Here is a 20,596-nt window from a genome sequence, read left to right on the forward strand (position 1 = left end):
CACAAAGAAATATTTCGAATACAACTTTTATATGCTTAAAATTAGTCTAAATGTCTTGCAAGACTAAATAAAGTGGTATGAAATTTGTTAAGGTTACTACAGTCTGAAATTTATTTAAGTACTAGTATCCTATTAGTATGATATAAGTGGAAGAAGTCCAAGTTATACTTTTTAAAATCAGATTTTAAGATAGAATCACCGAGGAAGATTTGCAAAGAGTACCTTCACCGGGTTGTCCGTGATTGTCGGATTAAGGCTAAGTTTCACTGCCATTTGCCATTTTTCCTGAGTTTCTTTGTCCTGGGCATATATCAGGAATTTAGCATGCTCTGTAGCGAGTGGAAAACTCCTTGCTGCATAGACCACTCCATCTTCATCCACTTTAAAATCTCCTGGTTCGCTGCTTTCATACTGTACTTTCCTTTTTCCATTGCAGTTGCTAAAGTTCACTGTAATACAAACCCAAAATAGAAGAACAATTATTACACTGTAGGCAGTGTGGCGAAAATACATACATGTATTCAGTTTATCTTTTGGAAAAAAAGGTAATCCAAATTCTCTCTCCTCCACATATTATTTATCTGTTGTCAAGAGGCAAAGAATGCAATGCATAGAGTGCTAGGCCTAAAGTTAGGAAGACCTAAATTCAAATCCTGCCTCAGACAGTGACAGTTGTACAACCCCAGGCAAGTCGGCCTCAGTTCCCTCAATTGTAAAATAGGAATGATAATAGCAGCTGCTTTCTAGGATTGTGGTGAAGATCAAATGAGATAATATCTATAAAAACACTTGGCACAGTGCCTGATAGCTAATAGGTGCTATATATAAATGCACATTCATAACCTTCTCTCTATAAAATAAACATTGGTGTTTCTCCCTTCTATTTGTCTAATTCAGAAAGTGTTTTTACATTTACCATTGGCACACCTAAGAACCATGCATAAATTCAACCTAAAGTATACATAACACTATAAATCTTCATTAACAGTTAGTGGACCAGACCGCTAGGTGGCGCAGTGGATAAAGCACCGGCCCTGGATTCAATAGGATCTGAGTTCAAATTTGATCTCAGACACTTGACCCTTCTGTGTGATCCTGGGCAAGTCACTTAACCCTCATTGTCCCACAAACAAAACAAAAAAAAACAACAACAGTTACTGGAAACTTTTATCATTTCATTCCTATGTAGTCTTAACTATCGCCCAACTGGTTTTCTTCGAGTCTTTCCCCACCTTTGGCATGTATGGTATACAATTGACAAGTTAATCTTCCTTTAACACCACTTTCATCTTGTCACACCACTCCCTGCTGACAAACCCATAATGAATCCCAACTGCTTACCAATCAAATCAAGCCTAAACTTCTGACTGGTTTCAAAACTATTCATATTATGCCCCAAACCTTCCCTGTGCATCCTTCTTTGTACTTCCAAAAAAACCCAATCTTTTGTAGTTGAGCTGCTCTCCTCATTGTCCTTTATTCAATGCTCACTCCCTTATTTTTCATTATCCTATGGCTTAGAATGAACAATCCAAAACACAAATGCATTCAGGCTCACAAACTTTAAGGCTCAACCAATTTTCACAATAAATCACCAGCTGGTTAAACTTTGAGAAGAAAGGTACCAAGGAATTAATTTACTATCTATGTGTTATCATTGAGGGCTACAGATATAAGGGATGATTGATTACTTCCTTTTTCTCCCTCAGAAACTACTAAGAATTTACTCAATTTTGCTAGAGTCTAAATGAACTCATAATCTGAATTATTGACATAAATACAGCAGACTGCATTTTAATCTGAAAGACACCAGAATGTTAAGATATAAAAAACTTCATAAATCTAGCTACAGGGTAGAGAAATGGTCTATGTCATAACTTTTCAGACAGACTACAGAAAATCTGCAAATCTCCCAGAGTGGCACTCTTTAATATAAGACACACCTCTACATTACACAGTGCATAAAATAATGCAAACTTTTTAAATATAATATTTGCAGATATAACTCATTGTTTCATAAAACAAAAAATCTATGGGGAAGGTTTACTGGTGACTAATAACGCTGTAATTGAACATGCTATAAAATTCTGAAGTTTAATTTGCTAAATTGAAAATATACTGAAGAGTAGGATGGGGGCACATAGGACTGCAGAAGATATGAACTCCCATCTTAACAGCAAAAGACAGCTCTATCAAGTCTGCACTATCTAGTTTAGATACAAAGGTCGGAGAGAAACAACATGAGAAGGAGGCAACTCTTTGAAACACTCATTTGCAAATAAGGAAGGGAAAATGGCCCTTTTTTTCCTCCCTACACAGGGGGCGATGTTGGGTGAGCCCTTCCCACAAGTTGTCTGAATGCTAAATATTCCACCTCAATGAGTCAGACACTGGGAAAACACTTGGAGAAAACTGTGTCATGCCAAGTCATTTGAAAGTAAATTAGGTTTTCCATGGCCACTAACTCTAACCTATAATCAATGAAAAATGATTTACATTTTATTTACTGTTATTATGTGGGTGTTTCACTTGAGCTAGTCCTAATTCAGTTTAACTTTAAAGATAAATTAATGCTGAATTATCAGTCTAGATTTTTATATAATTTCTAATAATTCTCTTCCATTGATCATATAAACAGCTGAGTCAAACACGTGATTCAGAAATGTATCTAGCAAGCTTACAGTTTCTAACAAATCTTTTCCTTTCTTAAGGCAGCTTGGTGGCACAGTAGATAGAACAAAAGGCCGGGAATCAGGCAGATCTGGGTTCAAATCCAGTCTTGGATAGTTACTAGCTGTGTCGTTTAATTTGTTTGCCTCAGTTTCCTCATATACCAAATGGGGATAATAATAGCACCCACCTCCCAGGTTTACTGTGAAGATCAAATGAGATAATTGTGAAGAGCACTTCATCAGCATGGCACCTATACCGTAGCAGGCACTATATAAACATCAGCTATTATTATTTCTCACTTTGTTCCTCTCTTCTACAAACAGCAAACTCACTATTCTTATGCTTGCTCCAAAAAAAGAAATTAAAATTTATGAAATTATTTTCCTAAGTACTCTTTAAATCTTTCATATACATGAGTTACAGTGCCATGCACTGGAAGTTCTTATAGTCAAGCTTAAACTGCATCCTTTTCCCCTTAAAACATTTGCAAATAAATCCATGTAAGCTAGAATTTGAATTTTTCTATATCAGCTTTATTAAGACACTGTTGAATAACTTAACATCCACTATTTTTGAAAGACAATGATTACATATTCTCTCACCAATAATAGGGATTTCTAAGGAAGTTCTTTCAAACTTTGCCACCTTTCACTAAGGCTGGTGACTCAAAATTTTTTCTGAACATGAAGGGACATTATGTGCCTATTGTGTCCTAGGCACTATTTAGGGTGCTGGGCATACAAAAACAAAAGTCACTCCTCTCAAGGAGCTAATATTCTCTTGAGAGAAACAAAGTACATCACATAAAAGAATAAGAAAGAAAAGGAGGGAGACACTGGACTGAAGGCAGGATCAGGAAAGGTTTCGTGTTGAAAGAAGTTTGAGTTACATCTTAAAAGAAGGAAGGGCAAAAAAGAGAAAAGGTTGAGGTGGGGGAGTTACATATCCCTTCAGTAAAACAGAGAATTGAGTGCCTAAAATACTAGAATAATAAAATCTGAATTAAAATCTGTTAAATGGCTTATGTAGAGAAAATTTTAATTAAGTAATCTGCTCAAACTGCATTTTCAGTTGGTCTGTATTCCCTTAATAGCTAGCTTACACAACTGCATTAAACTTCACTAAGAAGACTAACACCAAAATAATGATAGATATGATTTATAAAGTTATCTAGAAACAAAAATCTCAAATCAATTTTACCTACAAAGTCATTTGACAAAATTAAAAAGTATCCGTAGATCCTCTATATGATATGTGAGGGGGTGAGTAGAGGGTTGGTATGAACTAGTGATTTTGTGGGTGGTAGTGAAGAGATACAGATAATTAACTCATTTGTAACTCTATCTCAGGCAGTCCCTTGGGTTAAGTGACTTGCCTAGAGTTTGATACTTAGAATGAGTAAGATGCAACAATTGAACCCAAGCCTTCCTGACTCCAAAGTTGGCTCCCTATTGATTATGCCATGCTTGCCCCTATGAAATATATTAACCATTAAAAACATTATTTGATTAAATACGCAAATGTTATTCCTTAGAACTGTATATATGCAAAATATGATTCCTATTTTATGTTTGATTTTTTAAAAACAGCCTATTCAGAAATGTTTTCAGGAACTTTGTAAAATATTACTGAACATGATGATAATGAATAACTAAAACTTACAAAGGTTATTTATTTTAAACAGCATAGCTGATTTTTCATTGCAATGGTTGAAATAATTAATATATTTTTGAGAATGCATGCTAGTAAATCAAATATTCAATAATTTTAAAGGAAATTATTTTCCTTTCCCCTTTCGCTGAGAATATTTGTCTCACTAAAATTGAGTGTTTTACAATATTTTTCCCAATGGATGCTAACAGAAAATTACAGCTTAGTTAAAAATGGTTAGGGAGGGTAAGGGGTAGGAAGCAATATGGAATAATGGAGTGAACCCTGAATTTGATATCAGAGGACCTGGGTTCAAATTCTTATTCTGACTTTTACAACCAGTTTGACCTCTGGAAAATTACTTAACCTCTGGGTATCAGCTTTCTCATCTGGAAAATAAAAGAGGTTAGACTATATTATCACTACCATGTTACAAATGTCTAGCCTAAATCATTCAACTCCAGAGATAAATTAGTAAGTAAATGCATGCCCTATGTGTCCTCTTAACACTTTCTTTGCCGTTAAAAGAATATCTAAACTTTATATTTCAAGGTACTTTCAAGGTACCTGTATTTTCTCATGCTCCAAATCACCCATTCAACAAGTTTATTCAACCACTTAGGCAGTTTTCCCACATAAAGAATGGACCAAAATAATAGGTTCTTTAATTTCCTCTCATCACAAGAGACAAAAGCAAGGAAAATGGATTTAAGTGAGAAGAATACAGAATGATCAAGATCACCATTGGTCTCCAAAAGCAGCATGACCAAATATCACAGTCTGAGGAATACAACCCTATAGTATTTGGGCAGCTCATTAGCACAGTGGATGGAGTGCTGGGCCTGGAGTCAGGAAGACTCATCTTCCTGAGTTCAAATCTGGCTTCAGACACTTATGAGCTGTGGGACCCAAGCAAGTCACTTAACTCTGTTTGCCTCAGTTTCCTCATCTGTAAAATGAACTGGAGAAGGAAATGACAAACCACTCCAGTATATTTGCCAAGAAAACCCCAAATGGGGTCACAAAGAATTGGACACAACTGAAAAACAACTGAACCACACTCTACAGTATTATGTTATTATTTCTAATCACTTAAAAGCAATCAAAATATCATTAGGCCTCAACTGTGTTATCTACTATCCTCTTAACATTCTCAATGTCAATAAACAGTTTTAAAAAACAGTTGTTAAACATTTATTATGTTCCAAGTATGGGGATAGAACTGGTGGTAGGAATATACAAAGTTCAGACAAGATATGGTATCTGCTCTCAAGGAGTTTACAGTCTAGAAGGAAGATATGACAGTCATAAACCAATAAAATGTTAGATAATTCAAGATGTTTACACAGGAGGATAAAGTACTTTATGTTGGTGAAATCTGGGGGGAAAGACCCAAGTTTTATTTAAAGAATGATTAGTTTTTGACAGAAGGAATTCCTTGCAGAGGAAACAAATAATTAATATCTGTAAGGTGTTTTCAAGTTCTGAAATTCTTTACTAATATATATTTTTTCTCATTTTATCTCTACAACACCTTATTTTCTGAATGAAGAAACTGAAAACAAGAGACATTATATGACTAGTAAGCATACCATCAGTAGGATTTGAACTCGGGTCTTCCTGATTTTAAGTCTAACTTTCTTACTTATTAGAGTATGGGTACTTAAAAGGAAACAGTTGTTATGATGAACAGTAAGCAACCACTCATGCTGAAGTACAGCATAAGCAACAACAACAACAAAAAATAGCAAGGGATGAGGCTAAAAACGTAGGGTGGCACCAGATTGTGGAAGCCCTTGAATGTCAGGCTATTTTGTTCATGTTGCTAATTAAATAAGCAACTGAAGGATTTGGGGCACAGGAGTGGCATGATCAGATTTTTAAATAAGGACGATTACTCTGGCAGTACTGGGAAGGCTGGAACCTGGAATAGCCAGGCAGATGTTAATAAGAGCATTTAAAGTTTCCAAGCTCAAATTCATTCCTCCATGGTAGTCCTCCAAGAAGACTTCCTTGATTCCTTGAGAGAGTGTAGAAAGAGAGAAGCGGGGCTAGATGCCAGAGATCTTACAGAAGTGGATAAAAAGAGATAAAAATGATGATAGTGACTAATTGGGAATGTGAGGAAGAAGAAGTGCCAAGAAAAATGTATCATTTCCATCATAAATATGTAAAAAGTCTACACACACACAAAATAAACTTGTGTCAAACTCATAGATTAAACTAAACAACAACAGAAAATCAATTCTTGAAAGTTTTTGTACCTTCCACAGAAACAACTATTGTGTTCAACTTTCAAATTAGCGGGTATGTAATACATTATAGAAACAATTACTTTCTCTCTCTGGGGAAGAATATGCGAGTATGAATTGTACAAGAGATACAATGCCAATTTAAATATAAAGGGAAAATATTAACTATTTTTTTCTTTTTAAAGGTAATATTGCTTACCCCCCCCAATCAAAGTAACAGCAGAGATGACATAAAAGAATGATTATGCCACCAAAATAATATGAAGTTCACATATTCAACAACACAGTAGTGTGATGCATCAAATTTCTTATATTAAACTGTTGGAGAAACAGAAGGGTTATTGCCACTTTCTGATATGCATTCTAATAACTCAAAATTTTAAAACTGCTATCCACTTCATTGATATTCTTCCTCCAGGCATCTGTATGTTATGAAATTCAACGAAATGCCCCCCCTTTTGACAGAACTGAGATAAAAATATATAAAATTGTCAGTTCCCAGGAAGAAGTATTCTCTTTGCACAAAGAGCGCCCATTAACAAATTACACTGAAGTATCACTTTCCATAATTAAATTTCTTTGACAGAGCACAGGTTGTTGCATAGCTGCTTTTCCCCAACTGCATGGCTATTAGTCTTTGAAATTCGATTCAGCTGTGCTTGCTTCATTTTTCAGTCTACTTTGATGTCAATGGAGGGAATCCTGATTTTCAAAGTTCCTCTTAAAGCATTAGCTGAGACTCTTGTGCAACAGGGGATAGATCATTTGGAAGCAGCTCTTATCCTCACAGACATCGCCAGGAAAAGAAAAACACAGCCCTGTGCTTAATTCAATTCCAGCAGTCACGTCCTACTCAGTCCCAGTATGACTTGAAAGAGTTAACATCTTCTTGAATGCTTAATTTACTATGTGACATGTCAGAAGAGAAAAGGGGATGGGGAGAAAGGCATTTTGAAAACTTTACTAAATTTGATCATATTATCCGAAAAGTACCCCCAAACTTCCTACAACATTAAGCCTAAAATTCTAAAGAAGTACAGTTATTACAAAGCTATTTTTATAGACTTTTCATGCACACATCTCTTCAATCATAACAACTAAATGAAATAAGCTTACCACCATTATAAAAGAAATCTCATCAGTTCAAATTAAAGTGTATTCACTTAATGAAACATTTCATAAACTGCTTTTGCTGACCAGGAAAATAAGATAACGACACAAGCACCATGGCAAGCTTCTAAGTATGACTACTCACTAGAGTTTCAGTGTTTACCATTTTACTGAGAAGAGAAAAAAATTAGTTTATTCTATATAAAAAGTAGTGTTCTGAACTCTTTTTGAAGACAGTCACAATAATGCAAAAGAACTAAATCATTGAAATTAATTTTTTGTTTTAATAGAGGAAATTTTTCCTTTTAATAAAGTCCAGTGAAGCAGGACTATACAGATTCAATCCTCCCCTCTTACAAATACTAGCTATGTGATCCTGGAAAAGTCACTTAATCTCTCAATGCTCTAGGCTGGAAGTGTCAAATACAGTGAGATCTTCAACACTCCCCAGCAGGCTGAACCAGATTAAAATATAATTGTGAAATATTTTTTTAATAATAAGTAAAGGTACAATAAAAACATAGATAACATTACATTTTAAAACTAAATCAATATGTGGCCTACAGGGATCTATACGTATGGATTAGTGGCATTATTTCTATTTGAGTCTGACACTACTGCTCTGGGCAGTTCTCAGACTAGAAATTGTAGAGGATGGGCCAACCTACATTGGCAATGAAGATTTCCTCACATGGGAGTTATTTGTACCGATGGAATGAAATGTCCAGTCCTTATCCACTATGCCTTTCATGGACAAATGAAAACTGTAGGTAATTCTGTATTAGACCTATAAAGCAGACAAATCTAGAAACTGCTCAGTCTACAGTGAAGCAAAAATATACAAAAGCCTAAAATGAGCAGAAAAAGTACATGATATCAATCACTTGGTTCTTGAAATGTTTTACCTACGCATTCTATACATTAATGACAAATGTTTAGAGAGTATACATTAGATGACACACTACAAAGAATTAGAGTGCTTTAGAGCTTCTTAATGAAAAAGTTACAGTCTAAAATCTTTCTTCCCTGTGTGGAGAAACTGATAAAACAAATCGACTATACAAAATCAGTATAAATATTCATTGAGATAACAAAAACAATGAAAACTATTAGTACAGACTACTACTATTTGTGAAAGGAAACCAAGAATAAGATGTATTACCACCTGGACCATAAGAAGTAGTTGGAGAAGTTCACCACATACTACCTTTCTAGGACAAACCATGTAGTTTAGTAAGCTATTTGAAAGGAATTAAGGAATTCTCCCAGTAAAGTAAACTGAGGTGTTCGTTTTTTGTTTTGTTTTGTTTTTTTCCATTTGCAGTCTACCTCACCCAGTTTCTTAGATAAAGTCATACGGTAACTATAAGTAAGCTACTACAGAAGGATAAATTGGTTGACATATGATGTTGAATCTATCAAACTACGTGCCAGGTCCTGTTCCTAAGCACTCATGCAAAGAAAGGCAAAAACCGTCCTTGCCCTTAAGAAGTTCACATTATAACAAAGTGGTCAAGTTATAAATAAGTACATATATGATAGCTACAGAGTAGATGGAAGGAATTCTCAGAACATTAGAAGCTGGGAGACTGGAAAAAGTCGACTATGCACAGAACAGGGGATTCACAGTGAGGCTTGAAAGAGGCCAGGAATATGAAGGTAGTAGAGGATACGAAGTAGATGTTTCTAGGCATGGGCAACAGCCATCAAAGAGATGAGAGTCCTTTTTGAGGAATAACAAGTATAGAGTGCATGGAGGGCAGCAAAGTCTAAGAATATTAGAAAGAGAGATACAGCTACTGTTTCAAAGTGATTTAAAAGTCAAACAGAGAGAGAGATGATAGGGTTCTCACTGGAATTTACGGGGGGGGTGGGGTGCTGTACAAGAGAAGTGTATGTGGTCTGGCCTGGCAGCTTAGTGAAGGAGAGATTAGAACAGGGAGAGACTTGAGGAGGAAGACTAATTAAAAGGTTATCATAATAATTCAGATAGGCAACTAGTTGGTGCAGTGAGTAGAGGGCCAACCATGGAGTCAGCAAGACCTGAGTTCAAATTTGGCTTCAGACTCTTATTAGCTGTGTGACCCTGGGCAAATCACTTAACCCTGTCAGGCTTGGTTCCTTTATCTGTAAAATGAATTGGAGAAGGAAATGACAAACCACTCCACTATCTCTGCTAAGAAAACCCCAAATGGGATCACGAAGAGTCAGACACAATTTATATAACTGACCAAACAACAAGAAGAGAGTAAGGAGAGAAAGTATAAGCATCTAGCACAGATGGCTTTCTCAAATTTGGCTGAGAAGGTGAAATAGGGCAATAGGTAGCAAGGATGTAAGGATCAAGTGAGGTCTGGTTCTAGAAAGGGCAATCTGCTGGAGAAGATGGAAAGGGAAGGGATCAAGGATACATGTAATCAGGTTGGCATGGGCAAAGAACAGGGCTGCCTCTTCATATGAGATGAGGGGAAAAGGATATAGCAGATGATGTCTGAGAAAGTGAAATGAGGAAGAACATGGAAAAAGACACTGATCATATAGCCTCAATTTGTTTTGTTTTGTTGAGGGGGGTGAGAAATGAAGGTCCTTAGCTGAGGGATTAGAGGTAGAAGAGCCATGAAAAGAAAGATAAGAAGGTTGGGAATAGCTGCTATGGACAGCATCTGAATTGATTTGGGATCAACAGAATGATTTGCCCTACTGCAATGAGGGACCTATTGAGATTATTCAAAACAGGAATTTATAGTGGACTCTATCAGCACAGTTTTGTGCAAGGAAAAGTAACAACATACCGATTCTATTGGGATATTTTATGTTGCACAAGCACTTCAAGGGTACTTGTATGGCATTACTTATTCTGAGTGACAACTGCTTATCATTAGATAGAATTTTGTGCTCACTAGGTTCTTAGTGTTATGTTTAGAAATGCTGTGACTTCCAGATACTGTCATTGATAGACCCTTTTTAAAAGACTCTTTTAAAAAAAGAGTTCTCCCTACTACTATCTGAACATTATGCTTGGCAAACATCTGCCAATGTACAGTCATTGACAGATGTTTTACAAATACTTTTACTGGTTCAAGAAAATATAATAAGCCTTGTCTTCCTTATCAGCTGATGTTTACTTTTACCACAAGGACTAAATTTGAAACTTGTGCTTCTAAGTTCTCATTAAGTATGCCGGATTGAATGAAATTAATTGAAAATATTGTGCAATTATGGGTTTCTCTGATGTCTTCTATGCAAAGTAGTATCTGGAAACATCTTGGGTCTGGCAGTAGTCAGCTTTTCTCATAGAGGATCGTTATGTATATGATCAACATTACTTCATTTTTTTCTAATTCAATGATTTTCAAAATTTTTATTAAGCCTGGATGTGGGATAACTTTGCTCTAACATATTAGATGAGCATATTGGCTCCCACATGAGCAATTTGCCTCATATCATAGTACTTTTGTATACCTGTGAATTCAGTTGTGCTGGTACTGAACACGATTCTTTCACCTTTCTAGAGTGAGGGATTATTGTTCATATTGGCCCATAAATCTTCCATGGAATATTTACCAATGTGATAGAGTTGGTCTTCTGGTTCTTTGAACCTCTATGAACTATGCACCACTTGTTTGTCCATTTGTTATTCTTACCATTTGATTGACTCCCTCATTCCTCTTTAATACCCTTTATGCCATTTTCAAGTACTAGCTGTTTCTAATGTCATATTTCAGCCTCCTTATATTTACCATGCCCCTATGGATTGCCATTTGGATTACTGTTTAATTTTTATAAGGTCATAGTGTTCAATGATCTATAATCACCTAGGGAAATAATGATACTAAAGTGTCAAACTTTTGGGAGCAGATAGAGTGTTGGGAAACCCAGGTTCAAGTATAACTTCTAATACACATAGGCTATGTTGACTCTGGTCACTTCAGAGTGTAGCTGTTTAGGTTTACAGCTGCTAGACAACCACCATATTTAAAAGTTAGCAATCGATCTATGCCAACCTAAAGAGGGGTATAAGGCAAGGGCCACATGATTCTAAATTTGTCCCTATCTAATCAAGGGATGTCATCAAAATATGCACATGACACAGAGATGGATGATATAGCTAGAAGGCTGACAAACTGCAGACCATAATAGTGAGACTCAAAAATCACAACAGATAAGGAATAGTTGAAGGACCTGGAAATATTTAATTTAAAGCTAAGTATGAGGGCACAGATATGACCACTATCTTTTCCTTTTTTTTTTTTTTTTTTTTGGTGAGGCAATTGGGGTTAAGTGACTTGCCCATGGTCACACAGCTAGTAAGTGTCAGGTGTCTGAGGTTGGATTTGAACTCAGGTCCTCCTGACTTCAAGGCCGGCGCTCTATCTACTGTGCCACCTAGCTGCCCCGATATGACCACTATCTTGAAATATGCTACAGCTTGTTATGTTGAAGCTGCAGGATGTATATTGTGTTGCTTTAAAATGAAGCTTAAACTGTGGGTTGCGACCCTATAGGGGATTGTGTAACTGAATGTGGGAATCATGAAAAATCTGGCAACAGTAAAAGGTTATGTATACCTATTTTATATACCTATATACCTGAGGTCACGTAAAAATTTCTAGGGCAAAAAGGGATCACGAGTGGAAAAAAAGTTTAATAAACCCTGGGCTAGAAGCCAGTTCAAACATATCAAAGTTTCAGAGATTCAAATATATGAATAAAAACTATACCACATTATATTTATATAGTGCTTTATAGCTTAAAACACTTTCACATGAATTATCTTTAATTTATACATGCTTAAGCCTCAAAGGAGACCCTAGTGTAACTGACCTTCAAAGATGTTAAATGACCTGCCCAAGATCATATGGCTAACATATTCCAGAAAGTCCAGGGCTTATACCCAGTCTTCTTACTTGAAGTCTAGTGTCTTTTTGACTAAACACTCCTGGCCTCTGTAAACATAGCAAATTAACCTCAGTAATCATCACTGTCCACAAATGGAATGTCAAATCATCTGAAATGATGATTCTAAACCACCAGTCACAAAGTCTGCCTCTTTTATTAACTTTACCTTAACTGTATTTAAAATATGATGCAATTTAAATATTTAACTATAATTAAACTCCAGTCTATTTAAATTCTGAATTAAAAGATGCAATTAAGAAAGTCCTCTCCATTTCTTAGCATAACTTATCTTGTCCCCTCTAATATGATCAGAACTTCAAATAGCTAAAATGGAAACTCAATCCCCTTTTTTTAATAGAAATTTACTTCTCAGTCATTCAGGTTGCAAAAAAAAAATAAACAACCCTAATTTGTTGATTTTAATTAGATAGAGGGGGTAGCTAGGTGGCACAATGGATAGAGTGTCAGGCCTGGAGTCAGGAAGAAGTCTTACGAAGTTCAAACCTAGCCTCAGATACTTACTTACCAGCTGTGTGACCCTGGGAAAGTCACTTAAACAAGTTTGCCTCAGTTCCTCATCTGTAAAATGAGCTAGAGAAATAAAGGGCAAATCACTCCAGTATCTTTGTCAAGAAAACACAAAATGGGGTCAGGAAGAGTTGGACAATACTGCAAACGACTGAACAAAATTAAATATAAGCATGAAATATTGCTACTTCAAATAAAGACCTCCTCTTTTGACAGCGTCTGAAACAGAGACCAAAAAAAGGGATTACTTTTGAGACAAATCATGTGGCTTGCCAATACTTGTGTAGATTATCAGCTGTCACCAGAATGAGAGAAAATTTAAGTATGTAACAAAGTAGAATACGCTTGGTATTTATCATTTCAAACTCACATGGTTGCAGATTTTTAGGTCCATGCTAACTAAACTTCCAAGTATCTCCAACACCTGGGGATTTCTTTTTTTAATAGAAACAGAATTGTTTTCTAAGATTTGAGAGTTTCTAAGAGAACCATTTTATTTGATAAGTGCCTCTGTTATAGCCGTAAGGCTTTGCACGTAATTTTACAGTGTATAAGAAATCATTTCAACTTGGTCTTGACAAATAATAAAAAGATTCTTTGATTACTACTAAGCGAGCAACAATATTGTTCATCTTTTTCCATTTTGCCTTCTCAAGTCTTCATGACAGGATTCATACCCCTCCTTTTTTTTTTTTTTGTCTTAAGTGATGCTGTTGATTGGGAGGAAAAAAACTGCTTTCCATATGACCCACTCTAGTGATAACTTAGATGTGAACTTTTGCAAAATATGAACTGTTGGCACACTAACTCACTGTGGATGGAGCAATGAATTGGCACAACAGTTTGGGGAACTGTAGGGAAAGCAGTAGGGAAACCATGCAAATAAAATGGCTAAAACATCTACTCCCTTTGACCCAAAGCTTCTACTGCTAGTCATATAACCCAAAGACGTTGCTGACCAAAAGAAAGGTTCCAAAAACACCAAAATATTCACAGCCACCTTTTCTGTATTAGCAAGTAACTGGAAACAAAGTAGACACCCATTGATTTAAGAACAGTTAAACAAGGTATGGTACATGATTTGGATTTAATATCCATGTTCTATGAGAAATGAATGATGAATTAGATGAATACAGAGAAGCATGGAAACACTGGTGCAAAATAAAGGGCAGGGCCAAGCAAAGCAATATAATAAGTAGGACCAAGAAAACAATATATACAATAACAACAATAGTATAAATGAAAACAACGACCACAAAACAGTCAAAAATGAAGGTTGCAATGCTATTCTTCTTGTTGGCTTGTGGTGACTGGATTTGGGGTTTTCTTGGCAAAGATTCTGGAGTGATTTGCTATTTCCTATTCCAGATCATTTTATAAATGAGGAAATTGAAGCAAAAAGGGTTAAATGACTTGTCCAGGGTCACACAGCTAGTAAGTATCCAAGGCTACACTTGAACTCAGGAAGACTCCTCTTCCTGACTGCAGGTCTGATACTCTATCCACTGTGCCACCTAGCTGCCCAAGGAGGCAAAATTACTAACAAACTCCATGCCTTTGTACTGGCTGTCTTTTATGTCTAGAATGCTCTTACCCCTCAACTCCACCTCCTGGATTGCTTGACTGCCTTCATATGCATAGGCACATTGTTTGTATGTTGTTTCCCACATTAGGATGTGTGAACCTCAAGATGTTGAATTGTTTTTGCCTTTCTTTTATACCCTGGAAGTACCAAAGTACCTGACACATAGTAAGCTCTTAATAAACACTTGCTGACTGACTGAACAAGATTGGTCCCGAAGAAGAGATAGGAGAAAATACCTCTCCTTACTCCTGTGAAGAGACTGGAGGTCCATGGGTGTTAACCATAAGATCATATGTTTTCAATGGATGGATAAGTTTTCCTCAATATTTACCCCATTTAAAAAAATTTCTTTGCTATAAAAGAATATAGAGGATAAGGGGGAAATTTAGGTGATATAAGGACAAAAGGTATCAATAGTTATTATTAAGCTGTTAAGGTACATGTAGAATAAATACACATTTTTGGGGGGCAGCTTGGTGACGCAGTGGATAGAGCACCTGCCCTGGATTCAGGAGGACCTGAGTTCAAATCCAGCCTCAGACACTTGACACTTACTAGCTATGTGACCCTGGGAAAGTCACTTAACCCCAACTGCCTCACCAAAAACCAAAAAACAAAATCAACCATTTTTTTTAAAAGGAAGCAAGAGTGAAAGAAATAAAATTGAAGTGGTTTTTCTTTTTTTAAATTCTATTATAGACTATCCTGTAGTATAGGCACTACAGTACTTATAATAAAATTCTTAAAGATTATTAAGAAATAATAACACCCAAATAAACGGTCAGCTCTTATATGCATGCTAAATGACACTTCGTTAACTGTCCCCAAAGGAAGACAATTTGAAAGCATAGTGGCAGAAGTAGCTGAATTCAATGACTCCTTACAGACCACTCAAAGCCTGCCAAAGATGTTGGCATTAACCACCTATATATTGATTAAGTTCAGAAAATGTTGCTGCTTGATGTTAAATGATAATAGGGACGCTATTAATTTCTAATTAAGCCAGGAAGCAAAGGAAGATAGTCTCAGTCAATGCCAAATGATCAGGAAGAAATATATTAGAGGTGGCTAGGTGGCACAGTGGATAGAGCACCAGCCCTGGGGGCAGGAGGACCTGAATTCAAATCTGGCTTCAGATACTTACTAGCTGTATGACCCTGGGCAAGTCACTTAACCCCAATTGTTCCCCCCCCCCCAAAAAATATACACACAAATATAAAATCTTCCCACTACTACACAATAGAATATAAAAATGATCTATGAAAAAAGTTAAAGTATGATTTTGTGGGTTTCTTATAAATTACAAAAATAAAATCCTTCCAAAAAGTAGGAAAATTTGGCTGGAGTAAGGAATGCTTTCTATGGATGGGCAAGCAACAAGCCTGGAATGCATTCTAAGGTTTGAGATTGAATGGAATACAGAGAAGTTAAGAGCATGCAAACAGTTCAAAAGCTACACTCATCAGAAAGATTGCCCTATCTAGCACTGTCCAGAATTACTCAGGCTATAAAGCCTAAACCCTACACTGAAATACTATTAAAATAAAGTCAGTTCCCTATTTACAAACAAGTTTAAATTTCTAAGTCCGTTGTTTGGAATCTGGAGTACATTTTCCTACAGAAGTATTGCTAAAAACGGTGGACAGGTTCCCATTGGGCCAGGAAAGCCTCATTAACTTGTGGTTTTGTTGATACTCATTTATTCTTCCCTTTTGATGTGACCTAACTACTAATACTGCCCAAAGGGGTCCTCCTCCTTCTCATTCTCCTTCCCTTGCCTGAAATTGTTTAACCTGTGAGTTAAAATAAGTGTTTGTGATCTGAAATCCTAAATATAATTGGACATCATTTCCAAGGGACAACATGTTTTGTAGTGTACAGCTCAGGGAACACTTATGCCCTCTGTCACAGTTGTAGCAACTGCTGGCCCCAGAGTGTCAGAATGTTTCTGCTTCCAGTTGAGAAGCCATTTTAGCTGCCCAAGGAGAAAGGAACATAGTGAATCAGGGAATATGTTTTTGCCTCTCCAGGGCTCTTTGGGGACAACTTACTACCCATCTGTCCCACAAACTACACTGCCTCAGCCCCATGGAATTGGCCAGTCATTCATAGAAAAAGATAGGAGTAGAACAAAGAGAATGTTTGGGTAAACAATTACAATAGTAAAGCATGGAATCTTTGTACACATATAAGGCTGTTGCTGTTGAGTCATTTCAATCATGTCTTACTCTCCGTGACCCCATTTGGGGTTTTCTTGGCAAAGATTCTGGAGCAATTTGTCATTTCCTTCTCCAGCTCATTTTCCAGATGAGGAAACTGAGGCAAACAGGATTGTGACTTTTTCAGGATCACACAGCTAGTAAGTATCTGAGGCTAGATTTGAATTCAGGTCTTCCTGACTCCAGACCTGGTACTCTATCCATTACGCCATTTAGCTGCCCATCTAAGGCTTTAAACTTTGGCAAATGCTTTAACATGCAGCATCTGTGACAAGGCTACCATTTTAGAGCTATACCCATTTTATAGAAGGAGAAAAGAAAAACAAAAAAGAAAGATATCACAATGATGGTAGTATCAGTATCAACCAGGCCTATGACCCAAGCCTCTTGACTGCTAAACTATGGTTCTCCAAATTTAAACATAGCATGTTTCTGAGGCAAAAGAGTGGAATTCACAGAATTTTTAAAAATTGACTTGACAGGTTAATTTAGCCACTGGAAATATATTTGGACTGGATTTACAAACTGCCTATTATACATTTCAAAATGGATATCCCATAGACATTTCAAACATGTTCAAAAAAGATCTCGTTGTCTTCTCACCACATCCACACAACTGTTAAAGTTCCTTATTAATGTGAAGGGCGCCAACTATCCTTCTTGTTAACCAGGTATGCAACAAAGCCATCATTCTTGGCTCCTCGCTCTCATCTATCTGCTCCCCAATCTGTTTCCAACCTTATCATTTCTACCTTGCAGCATCTCTTCCATACACCCCCTTCTCTCCATTTCTTTTCTCTACAATTTCTACCCTAGCTTAGGCCTTCACCACTTCTCACCTGAATAATTTCAATTGGTCTTCATGCCTCAAATTTCTCCCCACTCCACTCTACTCCACACAGCACCATTTAATTCTCCCCTCTCCCCGCTTCCACTCAGTAACTTCCAGTGGTTCCTTTTTATGTATAGGATCAAATTTAAACTCCTCAATCTGTCATTCAACTCTTCATAACCTTCAGCTTTGTAACATCATATTGACTGTCTCTTTCATGTAATCAGTCTCTTTTAACCAATCATAACTTGCTCTTTGCCTATGAAGTCCTGGTCTTTGTTCTGTATTCCCCAAACTGTAAGAAGAGCTCTGTCTACCTGATTCTGGATTTAGCTTTGCTGAGGAAGTTAGTATCCTATTTATTGGTAAATTCACACTTTACCAATAAATTGATCCTACTTGGGACTTTGTGCCTCAGATTACCTTATGTTACCTGTTACATCACCATATGTGTGTTGTTTCCCCCATTATGAGTATAAGCTCTTTAAGAACAGACTTTTTTTAAACCTTTCTCTGGCACCTAGCATAGTGTCCGGCATATGAGGCAATAATAAAAGCTTGATGATTGAATGTTATATGTCATTTACTTTTAGGATCATGAGATCATAGAAGTAGGGTCAGAAGTGACTTCAGAGAACATACCACTAACCACTTTAAATTACAAATGAAAAATGGAAGCCCAGGAACCCTAGTCAACTTGCACAAGGTCACAAAAGCAGTAAGCTAGGATCCAGAACAGTATTCTTTCCACTATTCCATATACATAATACTGACATTTACAATTTCTGTCCATTGTGTCTATTTCTGTCTATTATGTCTGTCAATAGTTGGTAAATCCACTGGTTGGTGCCCATTTTCACACATGTAATCCAAATGAAATAATTTCGACAACCAAAAGCCTAGATTTCCACATCTGCAAAATGATGGGGTTAGATTGGATATGGGGTTCTTAACCTTTTTTTGTGCCATGGATTCCTCTGGCAATCTGGAGAAGTCAATGGGCCCTTTCTGAGAACATTTATAAATGCATAAAATAAAATACATAGCATGATAAAAGAAACCAAGTATACTGCAATGTATTCATCAAACTAATATTAAAAAATTCAGAGAGCTTGGTTAAGATCCTGGAGTAGATGATCTCTATAGTCCCTCCAAAACTAAAATACTGTGATTTCAGATGATCCTATAATGATTTTCAAATTTTATGGAATAGCTGTCAGAAGATGGCACTGTAAATAGGCATGACTCAAATAGGTAGCGTTCGACTAGTGAGGAAAGGGAAAGAACAATAACAATAAGTAACTAGAAGCTGGTTTTCTTCAGAAGTCCTTTTTGGCAGATAAAACTTGATTACAGCTGCTGTTCATATTAAGAACTTGGGAGGAATATGCTGATTCTATAGCAAATGTTCCTGGGCAAGTACCACCAGATAACAAGAGAAAAGCTAGAAATACCAAGGAAGAAAAGGCAATAAAGCCAACTACAGAGAAAAGTCTCACTTATGAGCCTCTAACATAGCTAGCCAAGCACCTTGCTGCCACACTTTGCAAGGAAAGTTAGCAACAGGAGACAGACAACTGAGGATCTTACTTTCAGCCAATATGGAAGGCAATGGAGATGTTCCAGTGACCTGCTGTGATTGTGCTATGTTAGCATTTTCCCCAAACCAATTAAACACTGCATATGTGCAAAGTGCAGGTTGATGGCCCTGTTGGAAGGAAAGGTAAAAGGACTGAAATGACGCCTCTTTCTCCTTCAGTTTCTTGGGGAGAATGAAGTATTCTTCGAAAGTATAGAAGAAATTTGTAAAGATGTCTCTAAGGGTGGGCTCAAAGCCTGAAATCACTTCGCTGGCCACACATATACACCCCACACACACACACATATATATGAAATATAAAAATATGGTTAGGGGCAGGGGAAACAATGATCTTGCCCATTAGGTTTTGGCCTCTGTGCCACCCCTATCCTTCCCGTGATTAAGCTTACAAAGAAGAGGAGAATGGATTTTACAAATAGAGAAATTCAAATTCTAGAGTCCCTTGGTAGTTGCTAAACATATAGTGGATAATGACCAGATATAGTCTAACCTCCTGCAATGAAAATCCAGAGGCAAAACTGAATGTCTACCCTGAGCTATTTGAGGTTCAGCAGAGAGGGGCAAAACCAAGCAATCACTACACAGATCACAGATCACAGATCACAGATCATGATGAAGTCCAGTTCTAAAGAGTGACTTTCAAAACTAAGGGTACAAGCTTCTTAGCTAAAAATGAGCCTGTTCTGGGTTCTAGAGGGTTTGTTCCTGGGCATCAAACAACCCTTCTTTGAAGAAAAAAGGTTTTCTAGCCAAGTATCTGAAATGAATGGCAGATATGATCTTGAAGGAAAAGGCAGGTAAGGTCCACCCTCCCCCCACCTCCCTGTCCTAACCCCAAAGCATTTTTGCTAGTCTATGGTAGAATAAAATATGACTGCCTTTCTAAAAGAATTGTTTTTTAAAAACACTCAGGACTTGAAACAAAGAAATCATGTCTAACCCTAATCTTCTAAGGAGGAAAATAAAACAATCGACAGTAATAGCCACTGAAGCCAGATGCCTCAACACAAGGTCATTGAGGCCATACCTAACAGTAGTAGCCCAAGACATGTTATGCAAAGTGAAGCCTGGTGGAGATTATATATCCAGTGGAGCAGTTACCAGCAGAAACTATATTCCTGGTGAGAACCAGCTTCACGCCTGTTGGGAACATCAGAGATCTTCAAGCAGTAAAGTTTTAAATTGTCACTTTCTGCATGATCAATTTTCAATTCAAATCAATAAACATTTAGTAAGCACCTACTATGT

At 36.7% G+C, this 20,596-nt stretch overlaps 1 protein-coding gene across 1 annotated transcript in view; it reads right to left on the minus strand.

The window, feature by feature from the left end:
• Positions 1-20,596, minus strand: part of CDH2 (cadherin 2) — a 264,972-nt gene that overhangs the window by 71,720 nt on the left and 172,656 nt on the right. Inside the window, 1 exon segment of the mRNA XM_043993604.1 lies at positions 223-449. Within this exon segment, the coding sequence (XP_043849539.1) occupies positions 223-449 (227 nt within the window).

Source organism: Dromiciops gliroides, chromosome 1, assembly GCF_019393635.1.
Source record: "Dromiciops gliroides isolate mDroGli1 chromosome 1, mDroGli1.pri, whole genome shotgun sequence".
Taxonomy (NCBI): domain Eukaryota; kingdom Metazoa; phylum Chordata; class Mammalia; order Microbiotheria; family Microbiotheriidae; genus Dromiciops; species Dromiciops gliroides.